We start from the raw sequence: 23,229 nt of genomic DNA, 5'->3' as shown, positions 1-23,229 counted from the left end.
GGGAATCTGTTCTCCTTCTGACCTTCTCCCCTCTCATGCTCTCTCACACACTCTCTCTCAAATATATAAATAAGAATTTTTTTTAAAAAGAGACCTTAAATACTGGACCTAAATGTGGAAATATTTCTGCCTGAAAGGATCTAAATCTATGATTGGTCTTCACATAATCCGGGAAGTAGGAAGTTACAAATAAAATGAAGTCAGCCAAGCACTGGTGACGGGTAAAGCTTAACAATGTATGCTAGCTAGGTACATTACACTGCTTTTCGATCTTCGTACATGTTCAAACATTCCCCTACTTAAGTTAAAAAAAAAAATGGATTGACCACTTAGATCATGACATGACAACCAGATAAATCCAAACTCAGAGGCAAAATGCAAAGTAACCTGCCTAGACTCTTTAAAATATCAGTGTCCTGGAAGATTACAACAGGCAGGCTGGTAAGTCCCAGATTAAAGGATTTTAAAATAATAACTAAATGCCATGCATGACCTAGATTGTATCTAGGATATAAGAAAAATAACTGAAAGAGACATTACTGAAACAAGTGGGGAAAGATGAAGGTGGAATATATTTCGGTAACAGTATTTTATCAACATTAAATTGCTTAAGTGGGATAACTATACCACACTCATTTGGAGTATTTCAAATACTCTGATAGGCATTTTATGATATGTATAATTTATTCTTAGAGTGTTTGAGGAGAAAAAGAATATAGATATATTCAAAGATAAAGCAATGGGGTAAAATATAAACTAGTAATTTTAAGTGAAGGAGTAGGTAAACAGGTATTCACTGCACTGTCCCTTCACATTTTTGAAAACTGTGAAAAAATAAAATTAAGCTGGAAAATACATCTGGTAGGTTCAGGTACTGCCATCTTGACCCATCCATTAAAATTTCACCAGCAGTGAAACAGTGACCATCACCTAAATTCATTATTACTTCCTTAGGAGATATTTACGTGTGTGTGTGTGTGTGTGTGTGTGTGTATTTTTCCCTTTGGTAAAGTAAATTTGCATTTATTATAAAGGAAATTTCTATCTGTAGAGAAGTTTCCCTCTCTTTTTTTAATATCTTAATTTAATTTTATAATTTTCAGTGTTCCAAGATTGTTTATGCACCACATTGAGTACTTCATGCAGTCCATGCCCTCCTTAATACCCATCACCGAGAGTACTTATTTGAGAGAGAGAGTGTGCGTGCCCAAATGGGGATAAGGGGAGAGGGAGAGAGAGAATTTTAAACAGCCTCCATGCCCACCTCGGAGCCCTACACAGGCCTCTACCTCACAACCCCAAAATCATGACCTGAGCCAAAATCAAGAGCTGGAAACTTAACTGAATAAGCTACCCAGGCATCCCTACTTTTCATTTATATTGACTGAGACCATGTGCCAACTGACACCAAGGAGATAAGGAAATATGCTGTTAAGGTATTAGTGACTATTTTACACTTGACTGTAATTTTATATTTTAAGCCAGATGTAAAGTTAACTACAGGCACAATCCTTGGTGATAATGCATAAGTCTGGTTATAAGTGTATATAATTCCACCTTGTTAAAAATCCCCCCATGTATCTTTCAAAAGACTCAATTTTAAAAATGAAAACTACATTAAAGTGTTTTAATGAACATTAGTATTGTCCTCTCTAAGCATTTCAAGGAGAAAAAAAATCCTGAAAAGATCATTTTCTATTCAGCCCTTTAGTAACAACTTGGTTAGCTATATGCCATGTGCTTTGCACAATCACTGTATTTCACAGCTATTAATACTAGATCAGCATTGCCAATTCTGTCTTTAGGGAAGAGATTATAAAGGACATATAAGATGGACCAAGATCAAAAGGAGCAGACTTGATTTCTGTTATATATACTTATCAAACACATAATGACCTCAAAGATAAGTGCAAAGACAAATGAAGAGAGAAAGTAAGGAACAGAGAATATGATAAATTGCTGGATTAAGGCAAAACAGACACCAAAAGCATTATATGTATCTGTAACATTTTATCTGTCATGTTTTGAGTAAAAATTCCATTTTTCTTCTTCCATTATATCATCTCTTCTACCATAAACAGAGGTAAATAATGCTCCATGCTTACCTAAACACTATGCTTCTAAAATCTGCCAAGTTTCCTGTTTTCTAATTATTTATTTACCTAATAACCTCTGCATTTTCCACCATTTAAAGTTAAAATATGAGTAGTAAAGATAATGATAATGAATGTAAATAATGGTAACACCAGTGTTGTTCAGAATACAAGGATAACAGAAACAAAGGTCTCTCTAATAAGGGGCGGGAAAGACAGAAGTCCAATAAAAGGTAGAAAAGTGGCAAGTAAAATGAATGGTAAGATTCTGCATGGTGCGTCTGTGTGGGGGTATGTGTGTGGGTTGATGACTTGTGATTTAGAAAATCTTCATAAAAATGGGTCTCCTTGAAAGCAGGAAGATTTGGACAAATGTAAAGAAAAAAGCAGGTGCATTTCCAGCAGAGTGAAGCACTGAAACAAAACAAAACAACCCTAAGAGAGTGGGTTAAACACGTATCCATGTGTACGTACACAAACATGTAACCCCTCAAGTTAAGTATGGATAGAAGGCAGGGTGATGTTAAGTCTGGGTATGAAGGGTTTTGACTGATAGAGCAAAGAAGCTCATACTTTATTGAGCAATAAAGCTTAATAGTCAGGTTTCAGATGACATTAAAATATAGAACTATATTCAGAAACATGAATATTATATATGAAAAATAAAAATTAAAAAAAATTGAACATAACTTGAAAAGAATATTGTAAAATTTAAAAAAAAAAATTAAGAAAAGTAAGGCGATCCAAATCACTTTTCCTCTTAAAGTATGAAAAGTCAATTACATGCAAAACAGTGTGATCAAATGTGGCTTTGTATAGACTTCATGATTAGATTCCAACTTACAGCCTCCTCAGATACATTCTGTTCGCCATTCTTCAAATGACAAGCAATTTGCATTTTTACAGGATTTTTTTCAAAATTATTTTTAATTTACAAAGCACTTAAAAATTGTTTTAAAAATTTATTTAATTATATTAGAAAAGCAGCTTTATGTAAACCAAACTCCTCTTTGGTTTCATGAGTCCATACCAGACTTGATAAAGACAACACACTTTTGTATTTTAAGGCAACAACACAGAAATCTGATTGGCATTTTTAGTCACTGGGCAGAGATCAACATTTGCGCTTTTCATACACAATATCAATGTCAGAACTGGCCTGAATCATTAGTGGGATATGAATACTTTCTTTCATTCCTACAACTATGCCTAGTCTTGTGACTAGAACAAACAAACTTCTCTTACATAATTGGGTTCAATATTTATAACCACTGAAAATGTAGTCAATTCCTTAAAACACAAAATAAAAAAATACTGCCATTAAAAATTTAAGTCACAAATTTATTATAAAATTTAAGTATTCTATATAAAATGTATATTGTTCTAAAATATAGTGAACGCTCAGTTACTCTGTTTATGTTTACACTAAACTGTAAAAACACTAGAATCAAAATTTTTAGTTTTCATTCTGAATTAGTATAATCTTCTCTGTAAAAACCTATAAATGTTAAAAAATTTCATTTCACTTTCAGAACCTTACAGAGGTAATAATAAAAAGAAGAAGGACTGATATTCTCTAAATACTGGACAAACAGTATTGTGTTTTATATAGCTCTTGTGTTTTAAAAGGTCACAAACTTTCAAGAATGCATTAAGAATTTTATTCTATTATTCAATGGGAGTTTAGCACAGCATGAATACATGGGCCTTACCTAATAACAATACTGATACTCACCAATACTTTCTTAAAAGGGAAGTTATTACATAAAGCAGTTATGAAGACACCCCAAAATAGAAACTCAACTCATTTCATTGAGTGCAGAACTCATTTAAAATACTTAAAGGGTGGCCTGGCTGGTTCATTGAGTGGGACATGCAACTCTTGATCTCAGGATTATGAGTTCAAGCCCCACATTGGGTGTGGAGATTACTTACAAGAAGATTTTCTAAAAAATAATAAAATACTCAAAATAATACTTAGGTATAAATACTTAGGTATAATACTTAGGTATACTTAGGTATAAATCTAACAAACACATTGAGCAAGTACTTGTATTCTGAAAACTATACAACACTGATGAAAGAAACCAAAGAAGATCTAAATAAATGGAGAAACATACTGGGTTCATGGATTAGAACACTCAACAAAGTGAACATGTCAATTCTCCCCAATTTGAAACACAAGTTTAATATGTTCCTATCAAAAATCCAGTTAAGACTTTTTGTAGATAAACATCATTCTACAATTTATGTGAAAAAGCAAAAGGAACTAAAATAGCTAAAACAATTCTGAAAAAGGATAAAGTGGGAGGAATCGATGTACTTGACTTTAAGACTTATCATGTAACTACTCTTAACAAGAATGGATGGTACTGGTGGACTGACAGATGAAAATGCCAAAGAAGAGATCAGAGAACCCAGAAATAGACCCAACAAGTATGACCACATGTGAGATGTTTCCTTGCTTTATGAATCTATTCACTACATATATTACAAACGATCATCAAAGTGTTGCCCTCATGAGTCCTTTAGCTCTTGAACAGCTTCAGATTTTACCCTTTAAATTACTTATCTATTTGCCCAATTACTCATTGACAGACTTTTCAAACAGCTATCTGAGTAAAAAATAACAATGGTCCTACAATGGTCCTCCATTCTAAGTGAGCGCTGTACTCTGAATGCTCAGGTTTGACAGCAGCCTGACGTCTATGTATACAATGTCAGCAGAATAGAAATATGAGGCTCACCTGGAAATTGTTCATTAGGCCATAGTAACAAGGATTGCTTTCACAAGATGAAAAGTCAAAGTTTAATTTGCAGGCTGCAGAAGTACAGTTTGTTAGCTCTGTTACAATAGTGTCATTAACATTCCCAGTGGCATCTCGAACAACACAAGAACCTGAAGGACAAGAGACAATAAGAACAAGCAATAACTAAAACTTATATTCATTTAAAAATTATATATGTTCATAAAGGGATTTATGGTACTGACTGAATATGAACTGGTTAACAGTATTTACATTTTTAGCATTAACAGTTTAAGTAGATTTACCTGAAACAGAATTGGAATAGCATCATGGCCCCAAATATTTAAGTAGTGAAACAAAATCTTACAAAAACCAGTATCTCACACATGCACACTTGAAAACCCCACACATATAACTGTGGAAAATGGTAATGAGCAAAACTGTTTGGTTAAGTAAATATAAAACACTATGTTGGAAGAGTTCCAAATGGTAGAAATGTTTTCCTGTACTCCAAGTATTTAATATGTGAAACATGCCAAAGATCAGACTTCAGGTAATATCAATCTTCTGTGAAGGGAAACAATTTTAACATTTAACATTAATGAACTATAATTCTATTTAAACCTTAGGCTCAAGTAAGTCTATCCTGATAATAAGACAGTGTGTGATTGCCGAGATTTGCTTAAAAATAACCCATTAGGCAGAAGGAATGGGTACAGGTGAATCAAGATTAACCATATATTTCTATTCCTTGATAACTTTGTTGAAAGTAGGTGATGGTTCATTAGAAAAAGCAGTCTAAATTCTCCAATGAAGGCATGCAAATGGCTAACAGACACATGAAAAAATGTTCGTCATCACTAGCCATCAGGGAGATCCAAATCAAAACCACATTGAGATATCACCTTACAACAGTTAGAATGGCCAAAATTAACAAGAAGGTAAACAACATGTGTTGGAGAGGATGAGGAGAAAGGGCAACCCTCTTAAACTGTTGGTGGGAATGCAAGCTGGTGCAGCCACTTTGGAAAACAGTGTGGAGATTCCTTAACAAATTAAAAATAGAGCTTCCCTATGACCCTGCAATTGTACTACTGGGTATTTACCCCAAAGATACAGATGTAGTGAAAAGAAGGGCCATCTGTACCCCAACGTTCATAGCAGCAATGGAAAGAACCACAGTGGAAAGAACCAAGATACCCTTCAACGGAAGAATGGATAAAGATGTGGTCCATATATACTATGGAGTATTATGCCTCCATCAGAAAGTATGAATACCCAACTTTTATATCAACATGGACAGGACTGGAAGAGATTATGCTGAGTTAAATAAGTCAAGCAGAGAGGGACAATTATCATATTGTTTTACTTATTTGTGGAGCATAAGGAATAACACGGAGGACATGAGGAGATGGAGAGGAGATGGAGAGGAGAAGGGAGTTGGGGGAAGTTGGAGGGGGAGATGAACCACGAGAGACTGTGGACTCTGAGGAACTAACTGAGGGTTTTGGAGGGGAGGGGGATGGGGGGTTGGGTGAGCCTGGAGGTGGGTATTTGGAGGGCACATATTGCATGGAGCACTGGGTGTGGTGCATAAACAATGAATTCTGGAACACTTAAAAGAAATTAAAAAATAAATAAAAATTTTTTAAAAAGAAAAAAGACATGACATTTAAAAAGTTTTCTTGGAAAAAAGCACTTGGTTATTTGGAACAATATATGATGTGTAACTATTAGTAATTAGCATTCTTTAGACATTGGAGGCACTTTTACAGTCCTATCTCATCATATAGGAGGTAAAAATTTTAAACATTGCAGCCAAAAGTGAGCAACAAACAGAAAGTTAAGTTTGAAAGGGAGAATATTTTAATGACCAGATGCACTGTATCAAGTTTTTTTCTTTCTGAATTTCTTCATCTAACTTTTGGAGCAGTGTTTAGAAGGTACTTGTGAAACCATCTGGGGTGAGGGGAAAAAAGAGCCCTGTTTACCCTACAGCAGCAATGCTCTTATGTGTTTCCTACTCTAATGTTCTACATTGCAGGTGACTGGGGGAAAAGAGGTTCCCTTACTCTGAATGAGTTACATATCCACTGTTGTAAATACTGGCCCCACTCCTGATTGTCAGGGAGGAAGGGCTACTCCTACTGCTCCAAGGGCTAGTACGGACAGAATGAATTAAGTATGACAGCTCATAGCCAGAGAGTCAGATACAAACAGAAAACATTTATTTGGTTTAACTAATTATTTTCCGATTTGAAACAATCAGCTATATCATTCTTTAAATTAAAACTAAATTTTCCTGAGCCAGGAACTTTTAGGGGAACATGAAATGTTTCTGCTAAGCTTATATATATATTTTTTTCCTAAATATATATTTATTTATATAGTATATAAAAATATATAAATATAAAAACATACATACAAACATACATATTTTATACACACACACACACGATTTTTATTTCTAAATGAATTTCAGAGATCCTCCTATGGACTCCAAGAATAAATAGGGGTGCCTGGTGGCTCAGTCAGCTAGGCATCTGCCTTCAGCTCAGGTCACGAATCAGGGTCCTGGGGTGCAGTCCTGCACTGGGTTCCCTGCTCAGCGGGGAGTTTGCTTCTCCCTCTCCCTCTGCTCCTCCCCTCCCCGCCACTCATGCTCTCTTCTCTCTAGCTAACTTTCTCTCTCAAATAAATAAATAAAATATTTCTAAAAATTTTTTATCTATAGTCACTGCAAGTAAATTATATGTAAATCAATATTTTTTCTTGGGAACATTTCAGCTAAAGAAACTACTTTACTAAGAGTCTTTAAAGAATTGACTAAAAGACAAAATAAAAGTCCTCTTTGCCAGGAAACATTCTTTAAATCAAGTGTGAGTTATCTTTAGTAAGGAATCACTAAGCTTTCATTTCTTCATGTGTACAACAGTGATTTAGAGATTGGCTGACCACTTAAGCCCTTTCCAGTTCATTTAAAATGCTATGATTTCATGAATGTAATAAAAAGTTGAAAACCAGGTTCATTCAATTTAGTTAAGACTTCAGTAACACTTTTCATTCAATATAGATTACCCTATTTATCAATCAAAAATTTTTTTGGTAAAAAACACCAACAGAAAGTTAAGTTTGAAAGGGAGAAATATTTTAATGACCAGACACACTGTATCAAGTTTTTTTCTTTCTGAATTTCTTCATCTAACTTTTGGAGCAGTGTTTAGAAGGTACTTGTGAGGGCGCCTGGGTGGCTCAGTGGGTTAAGCTGCTGCCTTCGGCTCAGGTCATGATCTCAGGGTCCTGGGATCGAGGCCCACATCCGGCTCTCTGCTCAGCAGGGAGCCTGCTTCCCTCTCTCTCTCTGCCTGCCTCTCTGTCTACTTGTGATCTCTCTCTGTCAAATAAATAAAATCTTAAAAAAAAAAAGAAGGTACTTGTGAAACCATCTGGGGTGAGGGGAAAAAAGAGCCCTGTTTACCCTACAGGTGACTTTCACTCAATAAATGTCTTCAAACAATCTTCATATAGTAAGATTAACACGCAATACAAAATAACCACCATAAACAAAAACATTAAAAATTTTATAAAGGTCACAGAGTAGAATGCATTTACTTCTACTACATGAAGTGTATTTTTTATAAATTGTAGCAAAATCAAATTTAAGAGTTTTCCTAGAAGAGTTTACATAATTTTTAATTTACTTTAATTCATAAAGATCTTACAGTAAAAAACACTAAGGCATCTGGGGGATTAGGTAGTATCTATAAAACCACTAGTAGTTTACTTAAAACTCTTTCTGAATTAAAACATGCAACTCTTAATTTTTTTTTTTAAGATTTTATTTATTTATTTGACAGACAGAGTTCACAAGTAGGCAGAGAGGTGGGCAGAGAGTGAGTGAGAGGAGGAAGCAGGCTTCCCCGCTGAGCAGAGAGCCCTATGCGGGCTCAATCCCAGGACCCTGGGATCATGACCTGAGCTGAAAGCAGAGGCTTTAACCCACTGAGTCACCCAGGCGCCCCGCAACTCTTAATATTTTTATTGAAATATATCTGCAATTAAAAGTTAGAAATACAATATTATGGAAATAAATATTTAAAGTATGAATCATGAAATTTCTGAAAGAGAAATGGAAGACTATTTACCTACAGATACTGCAATTCCTATGTAAACCACCGTAGTAATTAAAATGGCTAAAAGTGTTCCTTTGGGTATAGCTGACTGAGGATCCTAGAAGACAAAAAATAATTTTAAGTCTACCTTTAAAAGTAAATATATATATACCATTTTTAATACAGAATGGATACAGTACTTCATAATACTTACTGCAAGATCACCTGAGATATTTGCTCCAGCAAGAATACCAGTTGCAGCAGGAAAAAAGATGGCAAATACAGAAAAGAAAGTTTCTTCCTCTCGAAAATCTGGTCCAAAGTTCTCATTAAATATTTCAGCTGTGGAGAACAAAATATCTTTGGCAATTAATGGACAGCAGATTAGACTCTTATAATTTAGGTCAAGTGCAAGTGTTCAAGTTCAAGTACCTGGTAAATTCTTGACCATTTCCTAGTAGAAGCAGGGCATTATGAGGGAGCAGTTAATAATCAAAATGATGATTTGACCTGGGTCATGTCTACTATTTTGTGTATCTTAATACACAAGCACCTTTAACTTGATTGTTATCACTAGTACAAAGGTCAGTCAAAGCATGGATAAACTTCTCAACGTCTGGGGTCAGTAAAAGAGACAGGAAAGGAGGTAGGAAAATAAAAAACATCATACTCATCTGTATCCTTTTTCCCCCCTTATATCTAACTTATATACTATGTACAGTTTTCTCTTTCCTTGTGGTGACCTGCTTAATTTTTAATGCTGAATTATTCATGAGGCTTCCATATAATCTTAGCTAAGGCAAACTAGTTAAAGTCCCTTTCCATTTTAACAATAATGAATGCTTCAACTAGTCTTACTATTTCCATCTATTCTGATGGGCCGTGATAGTGAAACAACCAGTTAACTGTCATCCACCCACTTATCCATCATCTGAGTAACTACCATGCACCAGGGTCTTCTACTACCTTAGTAAAATGAATGACAAGGCAGCAAAGCAATATCAACCACCAAAAAGGAAAAGTCACATTCTGAAGTATATTTAGATTTGTTTATTTCAGACTGAGAAAAATCCCAGATATGCTACTGATACATTATTTATTACTATACTAGGTAATAATGCAATACTTTTTTTTAAAAAGATTTTATTTATTTATTAGACACAGAGAGAGATCACAAGTAGTCAGAGAGGCAGGGAGAGAGAGAGGAGGAAGTAGGCTCCCCGCTGAGCAGAAAGCCCGATGCGGGGCTTGATCCCAGCACCCTGGGATCATGACCTGAGCCGAAGGCAGAGGCTTAACCCACTGAGCCACCCAGGAGCCCCAATAATGCAATAGTTTTATAAGGGGCCAAGGATCTGGGAAAAAAAAAGAAGGAAATGAAAAACATGATTTAGCAGATATTTGCAGCTATTTTTAAATCAATAGAAGTCACAAACAGAAAATATACAATTACTAGGAATTTTGTAGAAATAATCATCCCCTAGAATTTTTAATACTTATTTTAGAAATAAGGTTGTAAAAAGAAATGTTAAAAAATTATAATATAAAAAATTTTAAGTAAAAAACCACTTGTAAGGACAAGAAATGTCACAAATATAATTTATGGAAGTGTAAAATGTAAAAATATATCTACCTAAGGGATGCTATTAACTTTCACTTCAGGCATGGCTAGTCAACACCTTTTCTCCCAATCCAGAAAATCAGGAATTTAAAGTCCCTTTTATAAGTAGGCACAAGCAGGGGAACCTGGGTGGCTCAGTGGGTTAAGCCTCTGCCTTTGGCTCAGGTCATGATCTCAGGGTCCTGGGATTGAGCCGTGCATTGGGCTCTCTGCTCAGCAGGGAGCCTGCTTCCCCCTATCTCTCTGCCTGCCTCTCTGCCGACTTGTGATCTCTCTCTCTGTCAAATAAATAAATAAAATCTTTTAAAAAAGAAGAGGAAGAAGAAGAGGAGGAAGAAGAAAAGGAAGAAGAGGAAGAGGAGGAAGAGGAGGAGGAAGAGGAAGAAAAAGAAGGCGGCGGTGGCAGCGGCGGCAGCATGAGCAATAGTAGTAAAAATAGGTATCACACTATCAACCCAGGCAGGACCAGTAGGCACAAAAAAATGGGTGAGTGTCACTAGTTAAGGTAGAAACCTTGGAACAATTCCTATCAGAAAACTAACCATGCAACTAAATCAGTGTCTGAGAGAACCAAACCAGTGCCACTCACAAATAATGAAGTACTGCATGTTATTACCAGTGAGCCAAAAGATTAGTAAGCTTACACCCAAAGGTAAACCAACCAGATCTCTAGGACCCACAGTTTGGGTCGCCTGATTTTTTTTTCCCTAGTAAGACTTTGTGAAGGAAGAAGTGCACTGAAATACATCCTGTATCTTTTCATAGGTCTGTAGGAGTTGCTCTGGGCTGAATGACTAGGGACTACCGCAGTTAGGTCTCTTCTTCCAGGGCTTCAAAACAAGGAGTTTCTTGAGTAGTTTTGGTCACCTGAAGACACATCAATTACCCTAAGTGGTAAACCTCTCTGACACTAACGCAAGTGTTTTTCCTGGCGCCATTTCACCCTGTGCAGATGCAGGTGCAGACTGGTTCCATTAGGTGGAGAGCAGGGGATGGTAACGGGGTGGGAAATAGGGAGAGAGACTTAAGGAAATAACAAATGCAAGTAAATTTCACCAGCAGGGACAATTAGAAGCAGAATGAAAATGGTCACAAAGATTAAAACTGTAGAAAATGCTCACAATGTAGGATGTAAAACTGTCAAATAACCGAAGTGGCCATTATACCATGAGTGTTTCCTTCATGGGTATAGGCATGTTTAGACTGCTTTGCTGAAATACAGCTAACAGAATGAAAAAGCCACGTGAGCATAAAAGTCACCATTTCAGTCACAAATTCCTAAAATGGCAGAGAACAAAGACACCTTTCCTCAGGAGCACTGATTTTTCTACATTCTAACATCTTTTGATGCTAAGAATGAAAAACAGAAGACATAAATAAAAGTAGTATTTTACTCTGATCATAACATACATAACAGAGACAACACTAAATTGGATTGTTAATTAGTGTGAGTCACTCCAACAAGAGCAATTATATTACAAATTATCTACAGTGTATTCTTTGTTTACTAGTAAAATGTTATAACATGCACAAAATATAGAAAAAAAAATGTCAAAAGGACAGTCTATATTTTTTTTACTTACATTTATAACCAAAGAAACCTTTGGGCTTCTTGCTCTCCAATGGGATAAATGTTCCTATGACGAAATCAGCAATTGCAAGTAGGAGAATCACCAAAAGAACAATCTGAGCCTGGAATTTTAAACATGAAGAATCAAAATCAAATCTCTAATGTCTCTACACTGATTCAGTTTCATTACCTTATAACTTCTGTGACTGAAGGGATTTGTCTTGTTTTCCCAGTGCCTCAAAAAGGTTTTTGAGGCATTCAATAAACTTATACTATATGAGCGATTTTTAAAGAACTATCCTAAAATGTTCAATATACCAGGGGAAAAATGGATAGTGTAAGTAGGATCATGCCAAATATTTCTGAAATAAATTCAGGATGTGCATGCCACCACACAAATCATAAAGCACTATAAATTCCACAACTCTGCAGGCTTTGTATCCTTTATCATTATTTACCGTCCCCTCCAATGGAAGTACAATCTTGACATGGGGAACTTGTTTGCTACAAAAACAAGTTTTACACCAGGTCCAAGCACAATGTTGAATGTCTGACAGCCACAGGAAAAGAAGAAGAAAAAAAGACAGAAAAAAGAAGACAATATCCAGAAGGAAGACTGAAGTAGCAAGGGGACTGGAAGGAACAGTCTATGAGAACTTCCATCTTTCCTCCTACACTCTTTTTGTTTTGTTTCAGTGATATACAACTGACATGTAACAATCTATGAGTTTCTGGTGTACCACATAACAATTCAATATTTATACACATGTAATTGTAAAGTGATCACCCCAATAAGTCTAGTTAATATCCAGGACCATACATAATTTAAAAACTGTTTTTCTTGTGATGAGAACTTTTAAGATCTACTCTTTAAAAAAGCAACTTTTAAATATGCAGTATAGTATTAACTCTAGGCACCATGCTGTACATTACATCTCTCTGAAATTTATTTGATAACAGCAATTTTATACATTTGACTCCCTTCACTATTTTGCCATATTCCCCCACCTCTCCGCTTCCACTCTTTACCTCCCAATAAAGTTAGGCAGATGCTCATGAAAACCTGGAAACCATGGAAATAAAAACTGCTTAAATGCTCATCCTGTCCTATGTAGGATGAAATTCTATTCTTTTCAGTTAAGTCAAATGGTTAAAAGTATAAGTAAATGAGTTAATTATATACTAATGACTTAAAAAAACAACCTTGGGAAAATTATTCTTTCCAAATTGCCTAATTTTTGATATGATAAATATTATTATTATATGATAATATATATGATCATATAATATACCATATATTATATGATCATATATAAGATCATATAATATATGATCTTACATGATATATAAAAGGAAATATGACACCTAGAGGGGACTTGGAGATCCTCAGCAGATCCATATGGACACGCAGTCAGGAAAACAGCTGTACTGAGGAATATTCTCTCAGATATAGAGAAATAATGCCAGGTGCTCTGCCTACTAGTTATTAACATGTGACTTTAGCAACTTTTCCCAGAAACAGCGGTCCTGGCTTTGGTAGCCATGATTTCTGAGACGTCAACAGCAAGGAGCGAGATGAGCTTCTCTAATCTCTTAAAGGCACTAACTTGACATTTATTACCCCTGTATTTATTTTTGAAGTTGAATTGTTAAATTACAAAGCCAAGAGTTTAATTTGGGCTACCTGACATATTGACCTGAGTGATTCTAAATAACTTCAATCAAGATTAAGGGAGGGGAGGGGAAAAGAGGAAGAGGAGAGGGGGCAGGAAATCCAAAGTAGAAAGTACTGTATTTAAGTGGATGCTTAGGACTGACCGTTACCTCTGAACATTCCCGGCCTTGTCGGATAGAAAATAACCTGATACATAAACTTCCCTGAAAATGGCCACTTAAGAAATATTTAAAATCTAAAAATATTACCACACTTTGAGTAGTCTCCAAACAAAAGCTCTAAAAGTTCTTATGTTAAATACATACAGATATTCCAGTGAGTTCATTACTTACTTTTGCTTCCCATTCCATTCCAGCCACTGAGATACCTAAGAGGAGCACCACGGTAATGGCTCCAATAATTCGAATATCATTGATTTCATCTATCATAAGTATGGAATGTTCCTAGAAAACGAGAATTATAAATATAATGAACAATTTCAGTTATTCAGATAAATTCTTTAATTCTTCTGGAAACACTTCAGAGATATCAGAATTTCTTACATTAAGAAGTAGAATACATATGTAAGGAATAAACAGGGAGGCCTAAGAAAAAGGAATAAATAACTATGTACTATTAAGGCACCATTCAAGAAGCTCAAGACATCAAATATATGATCAAATTAATAATGCTATATTTAATACAGACTTAAATAAAAAATGAAATTGCTAACAAGCAAATAAAAATCATAATACACTTAAGCAGGACTCACAGTTAGCATTTTTTAAAGACATATATTTTGTATTATTGTGATTAGTAAACTCATGTTTTTAATGGTCTTTTATGTTGCATAAGAAAAAGAGATGAATACACATTCATGTAGATGTCTAAAAACACACACTGTTCCCACTCTAACAAGCAAAAGTATTTGTGGTTTAATATCTATGACATTAAAAACATGCTAAATTAAATAACAAAAGAATATTAACTCTTAATAGTTATACTGCTTGCTTTCTTACAGCCCTTGCTTTTCTCATCCCTTAGGCCTATACAACTAAGGTCAATGCCAACATAAGTGCCAGTCTCTCTCAAATCTTACACTTTCTAATGGGCGGCTTCCGACCATAGAACAGAGTTACAACCTAATCTAACATGATGGACAGCTATTAAGTGTCTCTCCAGGTCGCTCTCAGTTAATAATGGTGAATCCTATTTCACTTCTGCTGCTTTAACTACACACACACCTTAACTCTTTTCAAACAAATCCTCTTCTCAATGCCAGGGCAGTATTATCAACTACTTCCTGGCCAGCTCTACTTGGCTATACCTCTGGTTCTTCCAATCAGACATCCCAAATTACACTGTCCTGTGCTGGTCTTTCTCAGTGAATGCCATTACCCTCCATTTAAACCTCCAACTCAGAAATCTATTTTTTGTACGTAAATCTATATATCTATGTATTTATATATATGAATCTATATCTATAAACCTGAAATCCTTTCTCTTTTCTCTAATTTCCCTTTCTCTTTCTCTAATTTGCTATATCTCAATAATCATCGAATCCACTCATTTGACTTTCTAAAAATCTCTCCAGTTCACCAATACCTCTCTAGCTACACTGGTCATTGTTTGAATGCACACCACCATCCTTTTTCAGGATAGCTATAACTTTCTGAATGGTCTCCCTCTACACTGGTGATCCCTCAGATCCATGCCCTATACTATGGTTCCATGTTTCTTCAAGCCCCAATATGATCTTATTCCAGCCCCTAACTCCAACTGAGATTAAGACCCCAATTTAGTAGCAAATAATAGCTTTACTGATTTGACCCTTTTTTGCCTCTCTAGTCTTAAATCTCTATTTTATGCTACAATTATATAGAAATATTTACAGAATTTAAAAACAAACAAACAACAAAACCACACTATACTCTACCCCTTCTGGGCCCTTGTTCCCTTTTTTCTCCTATTCCCTCATGGCACATCCCACCTCTCCTACCTGCCTACTGACTGCTAGACTCCCTTCCTTGGAAAACCCTTACTCACACTCCTTTGTGACCTTTGCCCCTTTCCTAGGTGGTAGTAAGTGATTACCTTTTGTGTTGCCAAAGTCTTCTATAACTACCCACTTCTGACAAGGTATTATCATTACTTTGTCTATCTCCTATATTAAACTTCTTGAAGGACACGTTCTGTGTTCATCACTGCTTTCCTAGGTCCAATACGAGGAGTGGCACATAGACCTCAATAACAATTTGGGAAACCAATATCTAGAAGTGGAAATTACCTTAAGCAACTCCACCACGGTTTCTGCAAATCCAACCACATACATAGCAACTGCAACAGCATTGGCAAAAGCGAAGATCAGTCCAATTGCACCACCAAATTCTGGCCCTAGACTTCTAGATATTAAATAATATGCTCCTCCTATGGGAAAGGGGAAAAAAACCAAAAACACTCAAGTTAGGAATTTAAATGTCAAATAATCCTCTTAATTACACAAAAGAGTTCAGAAAGCACATGCCTTCAATAAGCACGACTGTTAAATTAATAAGCAAGTGCGAGAGCATATTTTCAGGAAGAAACATCCCAAAAGAATTCTTTACAACCCACTTCATTCATTAACAGTTCTCAACATTCTGCCCATATCAAATATAAAATCATCTGGCCTTTTAAATCCCTATTCTCTCTTCTAAAGCTTAGATGAGAATGGACAAAAGCCTCCTTCTCATATTCATAGATACCAATATCATCTCCTAATGGTTTTCTAAGTAAAGTTTTAGTCTTAATGTAAAATCACAGTTGAGATGATTGCAATAACCTAAATTGGTATGGTAATTTGTTGGTAACATGACTACTAAGACTCCAAAAAATTTCCAAAGAAATCGCAAAGAACAGCAAGTATAAGGTGATATCCTAAATAGATATAATTTATAGTTTAATAAATCCTGACTAAATGCAATAGTCAACAAGGACATTAAATGAACTATCATGAAACATATATTTTTTTAACTTAAATAATCAGTATTATGATTTTGAGTTAATCTAATGCTTAGTTGAAATCTCTAAGAATTCTTCTAAAATTCTATTTTATTTCTGGCCTCTAGGTCATAATCAAACTTAGTTTTAATAATAATGAAGATACACAAACTTATATACATATTCTTAGATACTGATGAACTGCTTAATTCTTAAGGCCATAGGAAGAGGGACGCCTGTGGCTCAGTCAGTCAAGCATCTGCCTTTGGCTTAGCTCATGATCTCAGGGTCCTGGGATGGAGCCCCATATCAAGCTCCTTGCTCAGTGGGGAGCCTGCTTCTCCTTCTGCCAGCTGCTCCCCCTGCTTGTGTTTTCTTTCTCTCTCTGTCTTTGCCAAATAAAATCTTAAAAAAAAAAAAAAGACCATATGATGAAATGCCATTTAATACCTGAGTATTTCTCCTGTTCTCTCAGTATAATAAAGACAAATATAACAAAAAATTCTATAGTTCAATAAAGTACAAAGCATGCCAACTTCATTCTGGAAATACCTGTAATATGTTTCATAGTTAATTCTATCAATTCTCTCAAAATACACTATAAAACCATCCACTCTAAACTTCCTTAGTTACTTATTTCACCATAATTTCTATCACCTTGGAATCCTCAAGAAAAAAATGCAACCTGATCATTTGTAATGACTGACCTTATGGTTTTTTAATCTGATGAAATTACCTAGGAATTTCCCAGAAATATTTCTGAACACTAAAAAATTCTAATGGACTTAAAGACAAATTTTTCATAAAATAAAGATCTTAGCCTAAGATATTAAATTCATTATAATTAATCACAAGAAAAATCCCTGAAATACTTTAATTATCAAGACTATATTTAACATATATGTTCACAAAATTGATTTATGCTATTTCATTTACTGCTTATACAAACAATGAATTACATTTATCCTGACTTCACCATGGAAGGTTAAGTCATATCCAGGATCTAGGTTGGCATCTGGCTCCCTGCCAAGTGAGGAGTCCTCTTCTTCCCTCTCCCTTGCTCCTCTCCCCTATTTGTGCTCACTTGCTTGCTCTCTCAAATAATAAATAAAATATTTAAAAAAAATAAATGAGACTGAGAAACATCACAAATAAGACCTATAAAAACAAAGAATTAATTCATGATGTACTTTATAGTTTTGATTTCAAGTCTCTTTATTACTAAGAAGAAAAAATAGATATTTTAAGGTGCATTTAATATGGCAAAACATAATGGGAAGGGCAATTCTCCCTGGGAATTATGAATATAAGTAGGCAAATTCTGATATTTCAGAACTATTTTTAAATAGTTTAAAATATCTACAATTTAAAATATCTAAACCTTAAAGCCCTAAACCTAGTTTTGTTAATTTTTAAAAGATTTTTATTTTTTTCCAAGAAAATAAAGAGTTCATGGATAATAAAGAATATAAGAGTATCTGCTAATCTCACTACACTTTTACTCCTGGCGAAAAGCAAACATTCTCTGCCTTGTTTCTTTCACTTCTACTACTATTTCCTACAGACAACCAGTTTTAAAAGCAGTTTTCCTTTTTTTGTTGTTTTGTTTTCATCAAAATCAAAGATAGTATTAAAGACCTACCACTTAGAGAGACTGGTCTGGTATTTTTACTAATACGCATAAAGCAGGTATTCATCTTGAATATAAAATTTCTATTTTGTTAAGAATTACATTTTACTTAATTCTAGCTAAATACTGTTCTCATTCCCATTTTACATATGAGAAAATCAAGGCTTAGAGAAGTTAAGTAAATTGACCAAGGTCATACAAGCAGCCAGGGAAGAAGAACTGGATTTAAACTCGGGTCTGGTTTGAGTCCTTACCATACAATATGCATGACAAATATCAGTCTTTTGTTATGACTGAAAATGGCAATGAGAAGGAAGAATTACGAATGAGTAAAAGGCATCAATAGACAAAAATTACTTTCTTTTAAAAAAATCTATTTGTCAAACAAACACAGAAGTTAATGTTGAAAAAATATTCTTCACAGGGTTTCGTAATATGGCCATAAACTACACCCAACTCATGCGTGTAGAGGACATAAATGAGTCAGATACCAGAGTACTAAGTAATGATACTACATACAACTGGGTTCCATTTTCATCACATATTGATTTGGGGTTGTATGTCCCTATAGCTCTTCCTAAATTTCACATCAATAACAAAACCCCAACTGGGTTAACCAAGAGCTTAAGATTAAAAATGTATTATTGGCTATAAAATAAGTGTCAGCAAATTTCAAAGATCTGAAATGATACAGTTAATGTTACTGACCACCTAAGAATTAAATTAAATGTATGGAAGTTCCCTAATATCTGTAAGTTACACAACATACTTTAAAGTAAACCACTGGTTAAAGAATACACCACAGGGAAGTTAAAAAGTACTTTTAGTGAATGATGATGAAAATAGAACATATCAAAATTAGTGGGATATACCTAATGCAGAAATTATAGTGGAACTTTTTCAAATGTTTGTATTAAAATGACATAAAATCAATGATCTAATAAGAAGCTTAAAAAGAAAAAAGAGTAAATAAAACCTAAAAGAGAAACAAAGTACTAAAGAACAGAAACCAATAAAGGAAAATCAGCAAAGACAAAAGTTGTTTTCAAAAACATTAACAGAACTGGTAGACAATGAACAAGACAAAAACAAAAAAGAAAACATAAATAAACCAAATCACTAATGAAAAAAGGGACATAGTTATAAATCCCATAGTCATTAAGTTAAAAGGTAATATAATCAATTTATTACAATGAATATGCAACTCAGATGAAATGGATGTCCAAACTGTGGTAAGAAGAGGAAAATGATTAAATCTTATAGCTAACTAAGAAATTAAATTTATAATAAAAACCTACACACACACACATACACACACAATTTATAAAAACTACAGGTCTAGATAACTTCACTGAAGAGGAGGTGAAAAGATCAATCTGACACAAATTCTTTCAGAAAACAAAGGAGTAGGAGATGCCAGCCAATATCCCTTTTAAGATGGTCATCATCCTGATACCAAAATCTGACAAAGGTTATTAGAAAGAAAGAAGATTTCAGATGAATATTCCTCATGATCTTAGACTCAGAAATTCTTAACAAAATGTTAGCAAATAAAATGTTGCAGAAAGTGTAACATCTCTTAGGAAGTGGAACCTACAAATGCTAGGTTAAGATTCAAAAAACCATATTAATTTGTGAAAGTAACAGAGTAAGGGAGGAAAACCATATAACCATGTCAGAAGACGCAGGAAAAGCACAACAAAATTTAATATCCACTCATGATAAATACTCTCAGCAATTTAGAACGATAACTTTCTCAATCTGACAAATGACATTCTCAAAAAACCCGTAGTCAACATCTTCTTACTTGTGATATGTTGAACTTATTCTACATAAGAATGAGCACAAGGCAAAGATGTCTAGTCTCATCACTTCTATTTACCACTGTATAGAAAATCCTAACTAATTCAATAAATGAAAGAGAGAGAGAAAGAAGAGAGAAAAAAATTCTAAAAATTGGCAAGAAAAAATATAAGCCATGTCTATTCACAAATGACCTATTTATGTTTATCAAGATCACAGAGTAATGGTGTCAAAATACTAAAGGCTATTTTACTTCTCTGTATAAGAAACAAAACATGGAAAATAAAATTTACAAATACCATTTATAACCAAAGAACATGAAAAACTTAAGGATAAATTTAATAAAATATAGGCAAAACATATATACTGGAAAATATAAAACACTACTATAAGAAACAAAAGATCTAAATAAATGGAGAGAGACAAATTTTCATAAACTGCAAGATTCAGTATTATTAACATAACCATCCTCTCCAAAAATATTTTTAAGACTGAAATACCAAACCCCATTAAGATTTTATGGGCTTTTTGCTTGTTTTTAACAGAAATTAGTACACCTAGTCCAAAAATGTAGGTAGAAATACAAAGGACCTTGAAGAGCCAAAACAATCTTGAAAAAGAACATAGTTGAAAGACTTAGAAATTATAAAGGTAAGCAATCAACAGTAACTGGAAAAATTACTTCCATAATTCTCCCATAAATGGGAGAAACAAACTTATCAAAGGAACAAGCATATAGTCCAGAAAATACACAAACAATTGATTTTTCAACAATGGCACCAAAGTTAATTCAAAAGAGAGAAGACAGCCATTTTAATAAATGGTGCTAGACCAAGTACTTACGCAGGGAGGTAGGGAGGGAGGAGAAGCACACACTCTGTCTCACTAATACGCAAAAATTTGAAACTATTGACAGTCAAAAACCTAAGTTCAAACTATAAAGATACTAGACAAAAAGAAAAAAGAATTTCTTCATAACCCTTAAGATATGCAAAAGATTTCAGTTCACTACAAAAAAAAAAAAAAAAAAGCCCTAGCCATAAAAGAAAACTCAAGAATCTGGATTTCTTCAAAATGGTAAACTTCTGGGGCACCTGGGTGGCTCAGTGGGTTAAAGCCTCTGCTTTCGGCTTAGGTCATGATCCCAGGGTCCTGGGATCAAGCCCCACATCAGGCTCTCTGCTCAGTGGGGAGCCTGCTTCCTCCTCTCTCTCTGCCTGCCTCTCTGCCTACTTGTAATCTCTGTCTGTCAAATAAAATAAATAAAATATTAAAAAAAAATGGTAAACTTCTGCACTTGGTAAAAAAAGATTAAGAGAATTATAAAGTGATGAGGCAAAGTTGAAAAATGGGGAAAAAATACATACATTAAACAAATCAACTGTATTGAGAATATATTTTTTTAAGAATTCCTACAAATAAATAAAAGATAATACAACTTAAAAATCAGCAAAAAATTTGAAAATATTACAACAGAAGTTGTACAAGTGGTCATAAGCACATGTAAAGATGCTTACTGTAATTAATCATCCACAAGAGTAGGTATAATTAAAAATACATAACAAGTGTTGGTAACAATGTAGAAAAACTGGAAGTCTCATATATTGTTGACGGTAGTATAAAATGGCACAACCACTATGGAAAACATTTGACAATTTCTTATAAATGAGACATACAAGTACCTCACAAATCAACAAATCCACTCATAGGTAATCTCCCAACGTATGTAAAACAATACAAACACAAAGACTTGAATAAGACTGTTCCTGTCAGCTTATTCATAATAGCCTCACCCTAAAAATAATCCCAGTATCCTGCAATAGGTACTAAATAATTTATTGTTACTATAGGCATACAGTAATAAAATAGAGTAATGTATAGTAATGCTACACTACAACAAACTACTAAACATACAGAATAACATGGACGAATCCCCAAAACTCTATATTGTGGTAAGACACAAAAAGAGTACCTTCTGTAGAACACAATTCCATCCTGGGCTAGAGGAGAGAGAATGATTTTAAAGGAAACTTCCAGTATGATGAAAATAGTATGTATTCTGTTTGAGCTAGATTTATATACTTATCAAAACTCAAAGAACTATAAACTTAATGTGTATATTTCACATGTGAGCTTTACTCTAATAATATTGACCTAATTAACTATAAATCTATGTCAACAACTACCATTTCAAAATTTAAAAATGGTACAAAGTGATATAGCAAAAAAAATTTATGTGCTAGACTTCAAGAGAAGATTAAATATGTCTTAAGCAAGTTCATCGACTCACTGCTTTTAATGAAAGGAGACAGAAGTTACTTCTAAGCTAGACCATGTGTTAAATCAAAGTTTTGTTTTGTTTTGTTTTTTTCTTTTTGGAGCTTTTCTTAAAAGGCAATTAAATAAGGGCACCTAGGTGGCTCAGGAGGTTAGGCATTCAACTCTTGATTTTGGCTGAGGTCATGATTCCAGGGCTATGGGATAGAGCCCTGTGGTGGGCTCCATGTTCAGCAGAACGTCTGCTCAAGATTCTCTCTCTCCTTCTGCCCCTACCCTCTGCATGTATATTCTCTCCTTCTCTCAAATAAATAAATCTTTAAAAAAAAGAAAAAGCAATTAAGTCCATAAATTCATCTACATTTTTTTTTTTGGTAAAAACAACCCAACCCAAGTTCAGGATTAGCATCAAACATCTGCCAAATGAACAGAGTTGTGACCCAGATTCTTCATCACCACCTAGCACCAACACTCTCCATTCACTTCTGTGGTTGTTAGGCGTAACCTCACAGAATCCTAGTACTGTAAGGCAATTCACTGGTCATCAGGCCAACCTCCTCATTTTACATAAGGATACAGAGATAAAAGTAAGTAGTGATTTTAAGCAACAGTGATGGATAAAGCCATGGAAAGACCAAAGTGATGTGTTGATTAGTCCTACAAGTAAAATCAACACTAAAATGACTGCCTCATCTATTTCATATTGTTCTAAGAATTGATTTAAAACTCCTTAGAAAAATAAA

At 34.4% G+C, this 23,229-nt stretch overlaps 1 protein-coding gene across 3 annotated transcripts in view; it reads right to left on the bottom strand.

The window, feature by feature from the left end:
- SLC12A2 (solute carrier family 12 member 2) overlaps positions 1-23,229 on the bottom strand; it is a 103,937-nt gene that overhangs the window by 42,055 nt on the left and 38,653 nt on the right. For all 3 annotated transcript variants that reach the window (XM_059417486.1, XM_059417488.1, XM_059417489.1), the window contains exons 5-10: positions 16,085-16,224; positions 14,151-14,261; positions 12,157-12,265; positions 9,167-9,294; positions 8,986-9,070; positions 4,841-4,992 (exon numbers count right to left, since the gene is read on the bottom strand). In XM_059417486.1, coding sequence (XP_059273469.1) covers positions 4,841-4,992; positions 8,986-9,070; positions 9,167-9,294; positions 12,157-12,265; positions 14,151-14,261; positions 16,085-16,224 — 725 coding nt within the window. The remainder of the gene's footprint in view (positions 1-4,840; positions 4,993-8,985; positions 9,071-9,166; positions 9,295-12,156; positions 12,266-14,150; positions 14,262-16,084; positions 16,225-23,229) is intronic.

This window comes from Mustela nigripes, chromosome 12 (assembly GCF_022355385.1).
Source record: "Mustela nigripes isolate SB6536 chromosome 12, MUSNIG.SB6536, whole genome shotgun sequence".
NCBI classification, from domain to species: domain Eukaryota; kingdom Metazoa; phylum Chordata; class Mammalia; order Carnivora; family Mustelidae; genus Mustela; species Mustela nigripes.
Note: the sequence above shows the minus strand (reverse complement) of the source record. Positions and strands in the feature narration are given on the sequence as shown.